General features: G+C 39.2%; 2 protein-coding genes across 3 annotated transcripts in view; one reads left to right on the forward strand and one right to left on the reverse strand.

Moving 5' to 3' along the window:
• The window catches only part of RGS4 (regulator of G protein signaling 4), a 32,552-nt gene extending 27,019 nt beyond the window's left edge, over window positions 1-5,533 (reverse strand). The window contains exon 1 of the mRNA XM_027658591.1: window positions 5,426-5,533. The gene's annotated coding sequence lies outside the window, so the exon portion shown is untranslated. The remainder of the gene's footprint in view (window positions 1-5,425) is intronic.
• A 2,761-nt stretch (window positions 5,534-8,294) lies between these two features.
• Window positions 8,295-16,765, forward strand: LOC113954366 (regulator of G-protein signaling 18-like). Of its 2 annotated transcripts, none has more exons than XM_027658584.1 (5): window positions 8,295-8,622; window positions 9,288-9,389; window positions 12,728-12,792; window positions 13,857-14,023; window positions 16,474-16,765. In XM_027658584.1, the coding sequence occupies exons 1-5, from the start codon at window positions 8,504-8,506 to the stop codon at window positions 16,726-16,728; spliced, it is 708 nt and encodes a 235-aa protein (XP_027514385.1). In that variant the 5' UTR covers window positions 8,295-8,503; the 3' UTR covers window positions 16,729-16,765. The 2 variants fall into 2 exon arrangements, with proteins under 2 accessions (XP_027514385.1, XP_027514386.1); XM_027658585.1 differs by having other exon boundaries at window positions 12,731-12,792.
• The last annotated feature ends 445 nt before the right edge of the window (window positions 16,766-17,210 follow it).

Consider the following 17,210-nt stretch of genomic DNA (forward strand, 5'->3'; position numbering starts at 1 on the left):
AAACAGGGATTTCTTATTAATGGGGTTGTCATTGGAAGTGGGTGACCAGGAAATGGATGCATGATCACCCAGCTCTAGATACTGGAGATCCATCAGAAGCAACAATATACTGGCTGATAGCATCCTGGTCATTCTCAGCAGGGGCAGAAGGGTTCTCTGATACAGATGATCTTTAAACTGAGGGCTGATGGTCTGAGTTTGCAGAGTCAAGAAGACCAACCCTTTTGCCCCCCAGGCAGCTGACAAAGAAGTTCACATGGTGGTATGTGTCTGGGATGAGTTGGTGTGAACCAGATAGCAAAACTGCAGGTACCAGAGAGGTGTGGCTCACCTGTGTGTGCTCCCATGGCTCACAGGGTGGATCACCAGGGAACAGGGGCTGGAATCTTGAAGCTTAAGCAGGGGCAAGAGCCAACACAGGGTCTGGGCCCCATGTGGACCACTCGACCCTCCAACCAAGTGATTCAGGGGTGACCTCATCACTCTCTACAACCACCTGAAAGGGGGTTGTAGCCAGGTGGGAGTCAGCCTCGTCTTCCAGGCTACAAGCAACAGGATGAGAGGACATGGTCTTAAGCTGAGCCAGTGAGGGTTCAGGTTGGACATTAAAAAGAATTTCTTCACAGAAAGGGTAATTAAACACTCAAGTGGACTGCCCAGGGAGATGGTGGAGTCACCATCCCTGGAGCCGTTTAAGGAAAGACTGGACATGGCTCTTAGTGCCATGGTCTTCTTGTCATGGTGGTGTTCAGTCATAGGTTGGACTTGATGATCTCAGAGGTCTTTTCCAACCCAGTTGATTCTGTGATTCTGTGTGACTCAGCAGGGGTCTGTTGGGGTGTGTGATGGGTACCCCTGGCCCCAGGGTGTGCTCAGCTCTCCTAAGCTGCTCTTTCTGCCAGCTGCAGGTCCAGCCCTGCTCACAGGGAGCTCTAAACCTTGGGGGAAACCCTGACAGGGCAAGCTGTGGCCAAACCCCCTCCAGAGAAGAAATAGCATGTGATAATGAAAGGGAGATGGGCAGGGGGGCTGGAAGGAGCCCTGCCCAGGGAGACATACAGGGAACTGCAGTCCTGAGCCTGTGGCCTGTGCTGGAAATCAAATACTTAAAAAAAACCCCAAACAACTGACTCCTTTCATCAGGGAAGCACCTGGGCAGAATATTTGCAAAACATCAGACTATTGCACTGATTGTTTTTAAATCTTTTGAAATGGTTGCTCTGTATACTGGTGCTGAACCAAGGCCCCCTCACCAGAGTGAGGTGGAGATGGGAGGGTGGGAGAATGGAAGGTACCAGCAGCAGAGGGATGAGCACAGCTCTTTTAGATTTGACTGGGGAAATCTTGGGATATTGATTCCCAAGCAGAGCCATCCATTCCCTCTTTTTCTGAAGGAGAAAGGACATGTCAGAACTTTTCCAATAGAGGGAGCACCGGGACTGTCGTGGCCACTGTCAGTCATCATCTGAGATGCCTTATTTTGATACTGGAAAACCTGGGTGCCCATACATCCATCCTCTGGGGAATATGCATCTACACTGTCAGGATTGGGGTGTAATTTGGTAATCAGAAAGCAAAGATTTTAAACTTGGAGACCATTCTGGGGTTAAAAAAAAAAAAAAAAGCCTTACTTAGCCTCCATGACAATCTCTGAATTTGAAAGGCATTTGGGAATCAAGCAAAGCAGTCTGCAGACCTTCCCTAGACATTACAGAAACGACTTGTGGTCACTGCGAAATGGAATGGAAATTATTTCATATGTGCCACACAGACAGGTTTCAGACCAACAGTCTCTGTCCCCAGGCAATCTAGACTGACTGGCAACAAATGAAATGCAAGGTTTGTATTAGATTTGGTGAGCACAGCAATATCAAACCTATTACAAGTTTCAAGTTTATCAAATTGACAATGTAACCTGATATATGATCACCTGTTTTTACTCAACAGAGAGACTAGAATAGCTTGTTTCCTAGTGTGCATACTGAAAGTGCAAATATCATGTTTCCTCTGTTTTGAGGAAGCATTTTTGGCAAGCTTTGCAAAATTTATTTTTATGATTCCCATTATTCTGACTGTGGCAGAGAAGCACAGATGAGAAAGACAGGAGCAGCAGATTGGGCCTGATGAGAATCTGGTTTAGATGCTGGTGTGAAAACCAGAGGTCATCGAGGACAGCATCTGCAAAAGTTACGAACTGTAACATCAAACTTGTAATCATGAAGCGTGCCATGACTCAGGCTAAAAGCCCAAAAAATTCGAGAAATGGATAGTGCCCAAATGGCAAGGTCTTTTGTCATGAACATAACAGCAAGGGTGACAGTGAGGAATTAATAAAATCCATCCTGCTGCCTAGAGTGCAGAATGAAGAATAAGTCCAATTCTTTATGATGTTGCTGCTTACATCTGCTGTGTCCCAAAATGGCTCAGTCTTTGCCAGATCACACAGCCTCCAATCCAACACAGCGAATTAATCAGGCAAGATTTCCTTGCATGACTGGAATTAAACACACACACAAGTACTTTTCTGGAGCAAAGCTTTGTCTCTACTGTGCCTGAAGCTTTTCTGAAGGCTCAATAAGATTCACAGCCCTCAGCATATTACTGTGTTAGGCAATCAGCAAACTTGAGGGTTCTTGCAAATCTGAAGAAAAAATTGGATGGCTGTTTTTGGAAAGCCACTGGTACCCTGGTGCTTGATAATGGAAGGCTTTTGTTGGAAATTCTGCCACTAGCTTGGGGGAAGACAGACTATGACTGGCTGGTGAACATTGACAATGAGCGTCCCTGCCTTGAAGCCAGCTTCCTCATAAGATTGCTAACAGTTTGGGAGTAGGAAAAGAAACTACTATTGCAAAACTTTCCTAAAAAGTTTCATAGGAAATAAAACTATCCCACTTTACATTTTAGAATACAGCTTTTTTCAATCCTCAAAAAACAGTTGTACCTTCCTGGAAACATTCTCAGTCATTCTGAAGATTTCATACTCACTGAAATGTGATGTGGCACTATTACTAAGTTTTGCCTAATTTTAGTGGTGAATTTCTTTGGGTAATTACTGAAGAGAAAAATCAGTGACATGTACCTTTTATATCTTCAGATGCTTTTGACAGACTTTGAAGATAATATATTTATATATTCATATAGATAGATATTTGCTATATATTTTCAATTTTTTTGGGTACCAATTTTTTTACTGCTCTGATGAGCAATCCACCATACTACTTTGTAAATCCCAGGACTATTTGCATCAGCTAAATCAGGACATCAGAACAATGTACTGTCAGGAAGGAGTAACAATGAATAAAACATATTAACATATAAGCTGAAGAAAGTATCATTGCAGAAACCTTAGCTGTGTTTTAAATAGGCAGAATGAAGTGTCCCTGTATCAGTGCCATATTATTTATACTAAAAGAAAACATGATGCAACCCTGCAGCCCTCATAGGTGTTTTTACAGTAGAACCTGAGCTTTTAGACCCTGCCTAACTTCATCCTAAATACTGAAGTGTGACCTTCAAAACCTGTTCTGAGTGCTTTCCCAGCCCTGGGGTAGCCATCTCTCCTGCAGAACTGCTGTTTTGATATGAAGTGCTCCTTACAGCATCCCTAGTTCTGCATTGTGGATGTTTGACAATGACTGCCCTAGTAGTTCAACCTGGGCTGCAGCATCCTGAGATATTCCTGAATCCCTTATTCATAATTATCCCTAGATAATCCTCAATTTCCTCACTGGAAAAGCAGAGTGAGGGCATGCTTAGCATCACACATGTTGACTCTGCTTTAACCACTGAGTAGTTCAGTGATAGCAGACTGAGTCCTGATGTAACACAGATTTTACTCCCTTAAGTTTGATTTCATGGCTAATAGTCAGCAGACAAGGAGTCACAGCCTTCTTATGTGATTAAGCAATAATGCCTCCATTCCGTTCTCCCACACCTTTCCCAGAAGGACCAGAAAACGCTCAGCCCAATACTTGATGCTGCTTGCACCGTTGTCTTGGAGTGATAAAATCTTTCTCCTTAAAAAAAAATTAAAAAAATAAAAGTGGGTTGTCATGTGAGGAATCCCTCTGGGTTTCTGTAAGACAGAAATAAATCCAGTAGCACAGAACTCCAGTAGGATATTTCGGGCAGGAGTTAGAGAACATTCCTGCCTTTAGCGTTTCCTGTGAATACCACACTAAAATAAACACGTTTTAAAAAATGCGCGTGAGTGTTCTAGGTGAGCCCTTCCGGAAGCTGGTTGTTAACAGGCAATTGTCTAATGAGCGCTGATGTCATTGCTCTGCACTTGTGCGAGCTGGTTGTAAACACAGAGTGGTTCAACCGAGAAACCAGCTTCCTGAAGATTAATTGTGACAGTGATGTATGTAATATGTAAATAGAACTAATCAGAGGTGCCGGCCATGTAACCACGGGACAGGCAGGAAATGAACACAGCTGAGAACTTTGCAGACTCACTTACTTATTCTGACCTCTCCAAAGACATAATAAACGAGTTCAGTTTAGCACAGATGTAAACACTTTCCACAGCAGAAGTTCTGATAAAACTACAAAGATTCCCAAGCCTCCACCAAGCCTTGAGTTTTCACCACAGACTCCTTACAAAGTTCTTTTGAGATCCCTGGCTGACAGACCCCAAATGCAAAGTGTTATGTTCCTGTTGTCAGTAATTCACATCTGAAGCAATGCAACTTTGTTTCCTTCCTTATAAACATCAACAACAAACGGGGTTTTACAACGTGAACTATGCGCAGGTGTTGCAATGCTTCTCTTTCACTAAGTCTGAAGTATCTCATGTGCCAAATTCCTCCACTAGGATGAAACTTTTAAGTGCACCACTAAACAAATTCACTGAATTAGCAGACTGCAAGATCCTCTACTTGAGATTTCCAATAAAACTATTTTACTTTTGGAATTGTTTCATAGGCAAAAGATAAACAGAACAACCACACGTTGGATCATATAATTATGATAATTATTGTAGGTCCAATTACGGTTTCCAATAAGGAATAAACAACATAAATATTGTGGAGTGCTAAATTGTTAAGAAGTTGGTGAAGAGCAGAGTTATTTATTAAAACCAAATTAATTCAAAACATGTAATTTTAATTTTCAAATTTTTAAATCCCTTTACATGAAAAAGAAATACGGAAATTCGTCTTTTCAGCCCGTGCTCTTCTGTGAAGTTTCTTTCCATGCCTGTTTCCTCCCAGAACGCTACATAACCTCTCTTGGTTTTGTTTGTTTGTTTTTCTTCCCACAAAGATAAATATTGCTTCCCTTCAGCAGAAACCTAACCCAACAAAAGCCATACTGGTAAGATTGTATCTGAATAAGAACAGTGATGGAGCTTGGCTGTGGAGGAACCTGGGCAGTGCCAGAACACGAGCAGAGACGTGAAGGATGAAAAGTTTACACTTACCTGACAAGCAAGGAAAATAGCTTGGAGAGAGATGCATCAGGATTACTGACAAAGGAGAACTCCCCATTGTGCTCTAGTTCTTTGTGCTGAGCTGAACCGCTCAATCGGGGCTGCACTTCTGTTCAGCTGAACTGAGAGGCTGAGCCTTTCAGTGCCTTCCTTTAAAAAAGAAACAAGACATACTCAGTGTATAGTACAATGCCCCTATTGCTAACAGTATCAGTCAGTATTTCTTTCACAGCAGGCAGCTATTGTGTCTGTAGAAACCAAGCACGACTTGATCATCAGCTGTGACAGGACCTTATAAACAGGTACAGAAGCCAGTGCAGACACTTTTCAACTGAAGAACAGGCCCAAATGGATCAGGACATCACCTCAAGGAACTTCCTGCACTTTATGATCTATTCAATTTTACTTTTATGTCACATAAAGATTGTTCTGCTAATACATTTTGTATTCATCTTGACAAATGTATTTATTCTTTTCTACAAGTAATAAATCATTAAGTCAATAATGTTCTCACATTACAGAGATGATCTTGATTTAAGAGCTTAAAAATCAGTAGTCTTCTTCCCAAAAGATTTGTGGATATATTTCAGTGGTTAGAGAAATGGTTGAGAATCAGGATATTTAGTTCCCATTGCAAATTTCTTTACAGATTTCTAGGTCTCTAGTCATGTCATCAACATAATATTCTTGGTCTGCTTTTTCCAGCTTAAAATAACTTATTTGTTTTTCTATATCGTCATCTTGCAGTATCCAAAATGGCCCAGAAGCATTTACAGGGTCATTAATACTGTTGCTATAACTACTGTAGCCTGCAGTGCAAAACAGAAATACTTATTAGCACCAGCACCATCCCTGACAAAACACAGGCTGCCTTGGGTGTAATTTGGCTACTTCATGGCCTAGATTTAATATTAGCTTTCTATTAATGGGGGAAAAAAGGAGGGGAGTGGGGCGTGTGGGTGGGGGAGGAGTTTTTTGTGATTATTCCCTTCCTCTCCCCACTCTTCCAGATTTCCTAATGAATTCTCGGGAGATGCACAGCACACGGCTGCATTTGGGACTGATGCTATTGCCACAGTGTAGTACAGCAATATTTCAAGCACCTGAGGCATAGCACCTGCTGCTTTGGGGTCACTGAAGAATGTGTTGGACAGGCCATTCAGATATTCTCAGGGGAGAGCCCATCATTGATGGGTGCTGAAAGAGATGACACAGCTGCTCATTCCCACCTGTAAGTTACCTGGTACAGTGTCAATGCCACCATAATTCACTTCTGAGTGATGTTCCAAATCTTTCTTAAATCAGCTTACATGAATTACTGAGCCTACAATTCATGACATTTTTTAGGAACTGAAATCACCAGGTTATAAAATTATGGCAAACATAAACAGAATTGTATACACATAACAGGTAAAAAAAGCTCATGTGACTACCACTACTGCAGAAAAGTGAAATAAAATCATGCAGTCTATATTTATCTACTTATCAGTAAAAGGCAGAATAAATGATTAAACACAGCTGTGGTTAAGGCCAGTTTAAAATAAGCATGATGTGATATAAAGCCTACTCTGAAACTGAAAATGGAGTTCAAACCATAACCCTGCTCCTTAAAGGTTCTTGGGTTACAAAAGCAGTTGTTCACTTAGTATTTCCCATTCAGTCTGGTTTTAAAATTTGTATCACACATGCGAGTTTTATTTCAGTTTTTTGCTCTTAAAAAAAAAATCACTATAGATAACAGCTTCTTTTTCTAATGTTTCACAAATTTGGAATCCCAGCAGAGTTGTTAGGTTTTTTAATTTCTTTTGAATATTAATACCTCCCATCCTCCTTAGCCACAGGAAAGAGGTCACAGTGGACTCTTCTCAGAACTTACCAATGCTGCAGCAGTTCTGTAGAACTCAACAAAATTATTGGAGCTGATGAGCTCATGTCTTCTCCCCAAGGCTCTATGTCTTACCTGAATAATCAAAATGAGACATTGGCACTAAAAAAAAAAAAAAAAAGGAGAACTATTTAATTCTTAATCAATTAACTACTGCATAGTTTTAATCTTTTCCAGCACCTCATTCAGTTAACACTGAGGAGGTTTCTATGACATTTCCAACACAAGTTGAACTTAAAACCATGAAACTTAATTGACATCAAACTTGTTTGTGAAGAAGTAATTTGTGTTGATCAGCTTACAACATAAATACATTTTTACATTATGTGAACTGAATTGAGAATTTTTGGGTTATTTACTGTCAAAATAATAATTTAAAAAGCCACATATTTTTGTTCTGAACTAAAGGCTTTTTTTATCCTGACTGTGAGATTGCAAGTAAAAATAAATCCACACATAGAGAAGATATGGAAGGATCTTTTAGTGTACAAACTTGAAATTAGAAGTGGTTATAATTTCTGAAGAATGGTGCAAAAATTAAAATCTCTGCTTGCAAAATACATGATCCACCACAGCTTTACCTGGGTGTTGCAGGAGATGCCAAGAAACCCCGGGTTTCAAGTCAGCATGCTGCAGATGGAGCTAATTCTGTGTCCAGCACATGGCACCTGAGCTGTGGAGAGTAGTTGAAGGCCAGATGGAAGCTCTCTAAGAGCTTAAGATGATGCTGTACACTGTTTTATGCAACATTATTGTCATTAAAGTTAATTTTAGAGAAACTACACTACACTATGTACACTTCTTACAGGTGTTTGGGGGCAAATGCTGGTGTCACCCTAAGCCTAGCAGAACATCAGCTCCCAGAAGCAGGCACCCGGAGCTGCTCTCTGTGGTTTGTCGGCGTGAGCAACGGACATTTTGCAAAGTTGCAACCTCACTTCCCTAAATGACGAATGTAAAACCAGAACTCTACTTAAAGCACAGTGTACGTGCAGCTGCAGTGGCAGTGAAGGTGGAGAACCACCTTCTTCCCACCACCTCCTCTGCAAACTGCGCCGTTCCCTACCGGGGGCAGCCCCGGGTGGGCACAGCATGTGAGAGCCCCCCCAGGCACCTCAGCTGCACCAGGTGCCACCACTGCCAGGGAGCAAGAGGAACGTTTTCAGAAGCATTTCTGGAGGAAGATGGAGAACCCACTTCTTTTGTTCCCCCAGCTGAACATTTCTGCTTCAAAGGACAAATCCTATTACAAAGTCATGAAGTCGGTGATTAAAGAAGAGCCACACAAAGCAAGTAAACCTGGGTAAGTTTTCAGGTCATGCCGACCATCTGAATGTAAACCTTCTGTTTACATGAAGGTTTCCTCTAACACAGCTTGTGGGTATGAATTTAGGGCACAGGTAATTTTATTTTTGACGCACATATGAAAACTCGTGAACTGCAACTCTAGAAACCGTGTACATAAAATATTAAGTCATTGCAGAAGTATTTTTTTTAAGAACAAGAAACAAATCAAATAATGGTCTAAGCGAACCAGAAAAGGGAGGTTGGAAGAAGTTCTGAGAAATGCTGAATATGATTTGGGAAGATTTCTTTTAAAAAATTTAAAATGACAGGAAGCAATACTTCCTTTTTCTTTATGAAACATTAAAAGTAGAAGACGCTGAGCCAACTGTTTGTGTTCTCTAATGGGAAATTTAGCCCCTTCCTCTTTAAAATAAATTAAAAGCATGCTGAAAACAAAAGGATTTCCATTTCTCTTCGCTTCATATGTGAATTTGTGCTAAGCTATAAAGAAAAAAAATAATGTGAATATAATATGTAGGAGAAGCAATAGCTACATTACTGTAAGTGAAAATAGCATGTTCTATGATGCAGAAACAGAGATAATAGTCAAAGGAAATGTTTGAGGGGGAATATACAACTTTTGAAAAGGTTTCTTGAAAAGCTACTCCAAATCTGTTGTAGAGCTAAGCAGAAGAGAAATAGGCTGAGCCTGCTCCTGCAGAAACCTGAATTCCATGAAAGTGACCACCTTGGTAAACCTGGAAACGTGGCAAAACCAGCAAGGTAAGCATTATAAATGACTGAGCTGATGGGGATTCCTTCCAAGAAGCGCCTGTGTGACTCAGAACATTTCCTGCATCTATGTGTGTGTGTTCAGACTCAGCAGAGTAATGCTTTCTAGACCTATTTAATTTGAAAGTTACCAATCTAATCCAAGCACACACACACTATAGAAATATGTGTAGCACATCAAGGTAACTCACCACTAGTATTTTCACACCACTGGTCCCCATAGACTTGGAGATACGTTTAAACCTTTACTTATGCCAACAGCCTTTTCTTTGTCTTAGTCCACTGACTAAGCATCAACTCAGAAATGCAGCTGACAAATTACTGCTTGTAGCAAAATGATACATCGCCCTGCAAAGCCGGTTTTCCAAAGAATTCCGTGTTGTACCGATGCCATATGCATGTTAAATTCTTAATGCATAGTTCCTCAGTGATTGCAGTAATTGATTGAATACTCTTGTCTCCAAAATTCATACTGATGCTTACACACTATGGTAATATTGTCCCTGTTATAATGTTTTCATAAAGATGCAGGGTAAATTCTTAGGTTTATTGACTTCAGCAACAGTTTAGTTTCTGACTTCAATGGGGTACCAAGATCTCACCAGTATATTAAGAATTGCACTTTTGGGTCCTGAGTAAGAAGAATGAACCTGTAAAGTAATGCAACTCCATGGCCTAAATTATTTGCTGCCCCTTTCTTCCCATCACAGATCATTTCAGAACATTTCAGTGCTTACCATGAAATGTCTTACCATGTCTTGATGAACCTTGTTTAAACAGTTCCTATCTTTTGGGCCAAGCTGCCTGCTTTGACCAGAACTGCTTCTTACAAGCTCTTACTAGTTATGAGCACACAGTGGAAATCAAATAAAGGCCCAAACTCTCTTTCTAGAACACACGAAAAAGTGGCTGAGAAGGTGGTATCTAAATGCTTGCACCCATGCATCTGGATAACTGGGCAGTTTGTTGTTCACATTTGGAAATATCCCACCCATCTCAGTTCCAGACATGTAAAACCATGCCAAGATTGCATCTAAAAAGAGGGAGCACAGCTGCCATGCAGTCTGTATGCAGACAGTACTCATTACCCAGGGTATTTCATACAAATACACAGCCATCACTGCATTCTTATAATCTGTGTAAAGGCACTTGCAGAGGAACATACAGTAGCAACAATAATTCTCTGAAGAATTTCCCCCTTTTAACAGACCATCACTACCTCACTCAGCCAGCTACCTTTTACCATGTTACTTCAGATAGGTGCCTGACTAACAGATTCAGCTGTTCTTGTATAGAAGAGAAACTTGCAGATTTTTGCTGATCTTTATGTACAGATTAGAGAGAAGTGACAATTATTTTTGCCAAAAATGGGAAAAAAAAAAAAAAAGAAAATTACTCTTTTTCGAATAATAAAGTGAGATAAAACTGAGATTTTTTAAGTGATTTACTGAGCTTTCATGATTTCTGTTCTTCACAGGGAGTTGTTACTAACACAAGTAGAAAGAGAATTTAATGAAGCACTGCAGATGGACAGTGGGGTGATAGAAATAGCCTGTAAAACTAGTTTAAACTAGTTTCTTCTCATATTTAGAAAGTAGCAAAGCTGAACAAATCTTGGTTTCTGTCCATTATTGCACAAACTCATTGCTGCACCCGGGTTCTGGGGATCTGTGAGGCCATTGGGTTGATGCAGATTCTGAAGGAGAAATGGAGAAACAGAAACTTGCACTAGGAGTTTCCAAACCCAACAAAGAACCTCTACAGCATTCCATACAGTTGTGGACTGAGTATATGGTCTGAAGTCATAAGGCTTTATCTTCCACTATGCCCAAAATAATTTCTATAGCAATAGGAACCCACAGTTACCAGACTTACCGGTCCACACAGTTCAGAGAACCACTGAACCACAGTACAAACTTTTTGTTCTTCTCATAACTAACAAAGCCTTTAAGGGAGCGAGGTCTCTCTCATTTTCCCTGACTCCAGAATTCCCCTACTTTACTAGCCTATGCTCATTTCTTGAATTTCACTTCTCCAGCATTTGTAACTCTCCTCAAGAACTGTTTTTCTCTCCTCGGTTAAAAATTCCCTTCCTGTAAGCAATGGCTTCAGCTAGGAGACATGTGACACCTATTAAAATAATAATAAAAAAAATTCCTCCTTTTGAGTTTTATGCAAAATGAAGGTCATTATTGGCTTAAATTCCTTCCCAAAGTGATTGGAATTCCCTTTCATCTAAACTTCATGTGCCTACAGGTTTTGCCAAGGGAGCCCAAACTGTGTGAATCATGCAACAGAACAGCAAAACTTCATGAGTAAGGGAGAAACATATTCCAGAAGTGTTCAGTCCATAAGAAGTTGTTCTAACCAACTAATCACAGACAAGTTGCTTATTGATACTTTCCATGTGCTGTGCTTTGTCCTCAAATGAAAATGGTTCTAAATATTAATATTCAAAAAGCAGTTGATAAAGATTGACTTCACCTTCAGGCTTAGAACTTAAGTCCTAGTCCTAGCATGATACAGCTCACCTCCTGCTTACTCCAGTTCTGGTCTACTAAAAATCCAAGTACTGTCCAGATGTGCATTCAGCGTTAATCTACACAAAACCAAAAAATGATTTCTCCAAAATTGTATTTGTGTGAATGGAACGAGGTGTTTTTTCCCCTTCTTCACTGTTCTCTAGGGGAGAGTTTCTGAAATCAAAGTGAAATACGTGCATCTTGACATGCTTGATGAAGAATATGAGGAATTTTATAAATGAGGCACAGTGTCTCAGAGTAACACGACATCTGAAACATGTTTGTGGTAAACAAACCAGACTATGTGTGGTATTAACCTAGAAGGCTGACACCCAAACCATATCGCTACAGCTCTGTCTTCAGGCTATTGAATTTTCCATATTTCATCAGAAGCAGACTGTGGTAACACAGCCTCAGTGAGGGCATTCAAAACCACACCTCTGCACAAGTATTTCTTAAGTTTCAATAGCTGACAGACTTGGGTCCCTTAGGAGTTTTACAATACCCCATGATCTCAATTCCCTTAAAGATTGGTAGAGCAATGCAAACACCAAAGCAAAAAAAAAAAAAATCTTTGATTTTTTTAAAAAAGGGGAAAAGAAGTACAACTCTGCAGGAAAAAAGGTCAGAAAAAAAAATTAAAGAAAATGTTTCTGAAGTCCTCAAGAGAATGAGTTCCTTTAGTAATGTGATGTAATCAAAGGCTCTGTGAAAGTCCTGAGCCATAAGGGTAACTGATAACACGTTACACAGCTCCCTAAATACACAGTATATACAATTCTTAAGAATCCCTTTCTGTTTCTTAAGCAGTGTGTCTCCTGAAGAAGCAGTGAAATGGGGAGAATCTTTTGACAAACTGCTTTCTGAGAAAGGTTAGTAGTTTTTTTTCCTCTCCGTGCAAAGTGCTAGGATGGAAAAGTGATGGAAAATGATGGAAAATATATGGAAAATGATGGAAAATTGATGGAAAATGATGGAAAATTGATGGAAAATTATAAAATCCAGTTGTTCCCTTAAGTAGACCTGGCAGTTACCTAAATTAGGTATGATGGGTCATTTATAGCAGTGTGTGTTTCTGCTCTCCTCACATGCTTTGGCTATAGCATGCTCTCAACTAGTGAAAATAACTGAAAATAACTTTTGTATTTTATTGAACAAAGTAATATAACAGATGGCAAAGAATTCCTTCAATGAACAGGAGCATCTAATCTGAATATTTCTCAAATATTCCTGATTGCAAGATATGTTCTATGTACTTAAGAAAAGATTTTGTCACTTCCGATACAATTTGTTTCTAAACCCATGACAGGATCCAAGCTGGGATCCCTATCCTTTGGAAGGGCCTGCTGCTCACACAATTATCAAAAGCACATATGTTCCTCCTTTCCTTTTGGAGGGGCACAGATATGTTTCTGTGTTCTTTGAACAGTTGAGTTCAGTACAATTTGCATGACTTCTGTAGATTTAAGCACTCTTGAGAAAGAAAATATCCTCAGCATAACAACAATAGCATAAAGCAAATTATAAAGATATTGAAAGCCATCCACTTTAAATTGTTACTGCAGAACAGTTTACTTACGAGCGAAGATTCAAATAGTGTTTTGGTCAACCTAAATTGATATTCAGATGGAATAAAATCCGTCACTTCTACTTACATCCACAGGTTTTGCTTGCTTCTCTTTCTAAATTTATGAGATCTCGGTAGTGGATTTTTACTGATGTTGAGAATTCTGTAATGGGAGTTACAGCACTCAGGAGCATAATGGAAAAAAATACATAAAGGTTTTAAAATAAGCGCAGTTAAGTTAATTATCCATAACGTGATATTATTCAAAGGGAGCACAAACTATTTTGATTCTTTGCACAGATTGTGTGAAAAGAGTAACTGTCTGATAAGGATATATTTTTTAATGCAATTGAACTTTCCCTTCTGTAGCTGGGCTGGATGCCTTTACAAAGTTTCTGAAAACTGAGTTCAGTGAGGAGAACATCGAGTTCTGGATAGCTTGCGAGGATTACAAGAAAAGCAAAACTGCACATGAACTTCTGCCAAAAGCTAAGACCATTTTTGAAACATTCATACAGAAAGATGCTCCAAAGGAGGTAAAGTCTTTCTTCATTCTACACTCTATTTGACACAACTGATGAAATCTGCTTTTAAGAAGTGCATGACCAGAAGCAGGTGCAACAATTACTTTATGTAGTCGGTGGCATGAGAAGGATATATAATAAAAATCAAAGCTCTGGAAGGAAATCTGCAGAGATAATTCTCACTGTCTTCCATACTCCTTTCAATACCCTCTCAAGTTACTATATGAATATATATATTATACCATAGGAATCATTGATTCCTAGTGATCTCTAAATCTGGGAGATATATATATATATACACATACACGATGTATATTTAAGAAAAAAGTGATAGTAAATGTTAAAGTTGCAATGAGATATATCAGCTAGCATTTGTGGAGAAGTCTGTCTTTATTCATAGCTACCTCCAGAACAACAAATTTATTCCCCCTTTCTCTTAAAACACTAATTATCTATTAAATTATTACATAAGAGAGATTCAGAAGCTTTTATTTTAGATAAGCTAAAAGAATAGAGATTAGAAGAAACTACTAAATTAAATATATCCTTTAAAATAATAACTATGTTTTAAGTATGGACTTGTCTTGATTGACTCCCTCCCCCTTCTCCACCTCCTCCACCTCTAATTGCATATCCTTGTTATGTTACTGTCAGCACAAAAATACATTGATATGACAATCCTCACCAACACTAAGGCCTTTTTATAATATTATAACAGTGCAAAAAGTTTTCATATTTACAACTTCTTCACATTACTGAAGTGTGTTATAAAGGATTCAGAAATGAGCAAGAGGAATACTTTTGCCTTCCCTAAGAAGGAGATGAACAGGTTGGGAGATTATGAATTTTTTCAGTGAAATCACAATCAAAAGGTCTTTTGGACGTACAATTTCCTGTAATTCTATTGAGTTTGAGCAGATCAAATATGTCACTTGCCAATGCCTGTATTATTATATTTTTTGTATTTTCTGTAATAACACAAGTTATACACTAACTGCTGCTTCCCTGTAATGAGGGCGAAAAAGGTGTAATTCTCATTTTAAGAAATGGATTGCAAAATGGTACAATTTCCACCTGTATTTCTCATAGATTACGTTTAAGATTCAGGTCTTCTTTTCCCAGGAAATGCCCACTTTCAAAGACTTGTGTCCCATTTCATTTCTTTCCCTGCTGTGTGCCTTTGGGGTGGACCTTACATAAAAAGAACACCCTGAGTTGCTTGAGGCAGAACCTGTTGTTGCCAATTGATCAATCCCTGGGCAGTTATGGTCAGGTAACAACTGTTCATACTCAAAGTATGAGCAGGAGGAAAGCTTAAGGAGTGGACAGGGTATGGAAGTTGTAGTTTGACTCACAATAACCAAGCAATTTCTTTGTGTGTCATACTTTAAATTGGTGCAGGTAGATGGGTGCTGGGTTCATCTTAAGCACTTGGCTTTGGTCAGACTTCCTCCTTGGGTTGAGCTGAGCAGCTGAGACCAGCCAACAGCACCTCATTTCAGACCACACAGCTCTGGAGTTGGCACCTTTTCTTTAACTTCTTGTCCACAGAACTCTTTTACACACAAATTTCTGAGCATACGGTTCAATAGGTTCATAAAAATCTTAGATGAGTGGACCGTTCTATCATCACTAATTACCCTTCAGTTTTTAGATCTAAACAACTTGTTTCAACTAGTTGTATGGAAATAACAGGTGTCTCTTACTGAGGAAAAGAAAGCATATTATAGAACTCAGTTTTTGACTGAATCAACAATTTTTTTTATATATTCTATCTTATTTTTGAAAATAACATTTTAAATCAGTACCTGACACTTTAATAAAATTCTCATACCAAATAAACATTTCCCAGGATGAATGCAACAGCACATGGAATAAATAATAATTTTTATATACTTTCCAACATAAAGCTCCAGAGACCCATTAAAATATTTTTTTTTCATTTTATTAGAATTTTCTCACCTTCCTACTACACACCTACTACTACTTCCTACTGTCACCTTCCTACAGCACTACTGTACTGGTTTCTACACAGAAACCAGAAATTTTAAACATTCACTAACACAATCTCATTAGACAAAACACAGTGTCATTAGACAAAGCTCTACATGAAACCTAAATGAGAATGGAGGGAGTTCTGTATTAGTTTGGTGTTGCAAAGCCCCAGAGCTGCAATTGTCCAAAGAGCACTATTAGAAAGTCGCTTTTAGTCAAGCATCAGACCTTATCTTCTATTTTACCTGTTTTCCTTTGTACCAATGACACAGCTTTGAAGGCTTTCTGACAGCCATTTCTGAGCACGAACATACTGATTCTGGGGTGCCTACATCCTGCTGTATTGGGGATTCAAGGTCCCCTTATCAAAAAAGTCTTTCACCAATGTACAATGTCATTGCTATGAATGATAACTTAGGAAATGCAAGAATGTACATTAAAGAAATACACTTTTCCTCATTTTCCAGGTGAATTTGGACTTTCACACCAAAGAAGCCACAAGTCAGAATATTCACCAGCCCCTCATCACCACCTTTGACACAGCACAGAACACAGTCTACAGGCTGATGGAGCAAGACAGCTACCCACGCTTCCTGAGATCTGATCCTTATTTAAATTTGGTTAAAGGGAGAAATCCCACTCGTCCTACCCTTAGGAGGCGGTCACGGTCTTTTACTGTCAATGATTTTCAAGGTGTACGCCCAGACTTTACTGTTTGGTAACAAGAAACCTCCACCCTCATAACTCTTAGCTACTTCCAGCTACTAGCTACTTCTAGCTACTGCAACTACCTGTATATGTTTTAAAATCCAAATCCTTAGCAGGTGTAAATAAGTGGCAAAGCAAAATTAAATGCACCTACACCAGGTCAGAGTTCTGTAGTAGATGATTAATCTCATTTTCATAGAGAAGTAGGCAACATATTGGCAAGTCATATAATGTAAAGTTTTCATACAGTACTTTTTTTAAACTCAAGCAAAAGCTGTGATCATATTTGGAGGAAAATTTTGAATTTCCTGCATAAAAATGTGGCATAAAATGCCATTTGATAATATCCAACATTCATCCTGGGCCTGTATCATTTAGGCCAGAGTTTCATCACAGTCAGCATGTATATACATAGTCTTTGCACATATTTATGTTTCTGCCATGTTTCCTACACTAAGGACAGAGAATTTGTGGTATTTTCTCATGCTGTAAAACA

This window comes from Corapipo altera, unplaced genomic scaffold (genome assembly GCF_003945725.1).
Source record: "Corapipo altera isolate COAL_440 unplaced genomic scaffold, ASM394572v1 79, whole genome shotgun sequence".
Classification (NCBI taxonomy): domain Eukaryota; kingdom Metazoa; phylum Chordata; class Aves; order Passeriformes; family Pipridae; genus Corapipo; species Corapipo altera.

Excerpts from the sequence above, each read along its gene's own strand:
- LOC113954366 (XM_027658584.1), top strand. The coding sequence starts at position 8,504 with ATGGAGAACCCACTTCTTTTGTTCCCCCAGCTGAACATTTCTGCTTCA. Across the intron at positions 8,623-9,287 it reads CACAAAGCAAGTAAACCTGG|AGCTAAGCAGAAGAGAAATA; the intron begins GTAAGTTTTCAG and ends AATCTGTTGTAG. Across the intron at positions 9,390-12,727 it reads AACGTGGCAAAACCAGCAAG|CAGTGTGTCTCCTGAAGAAG; the intron begins GTAAGCATTATA and ends CTGTTTCTTAAG.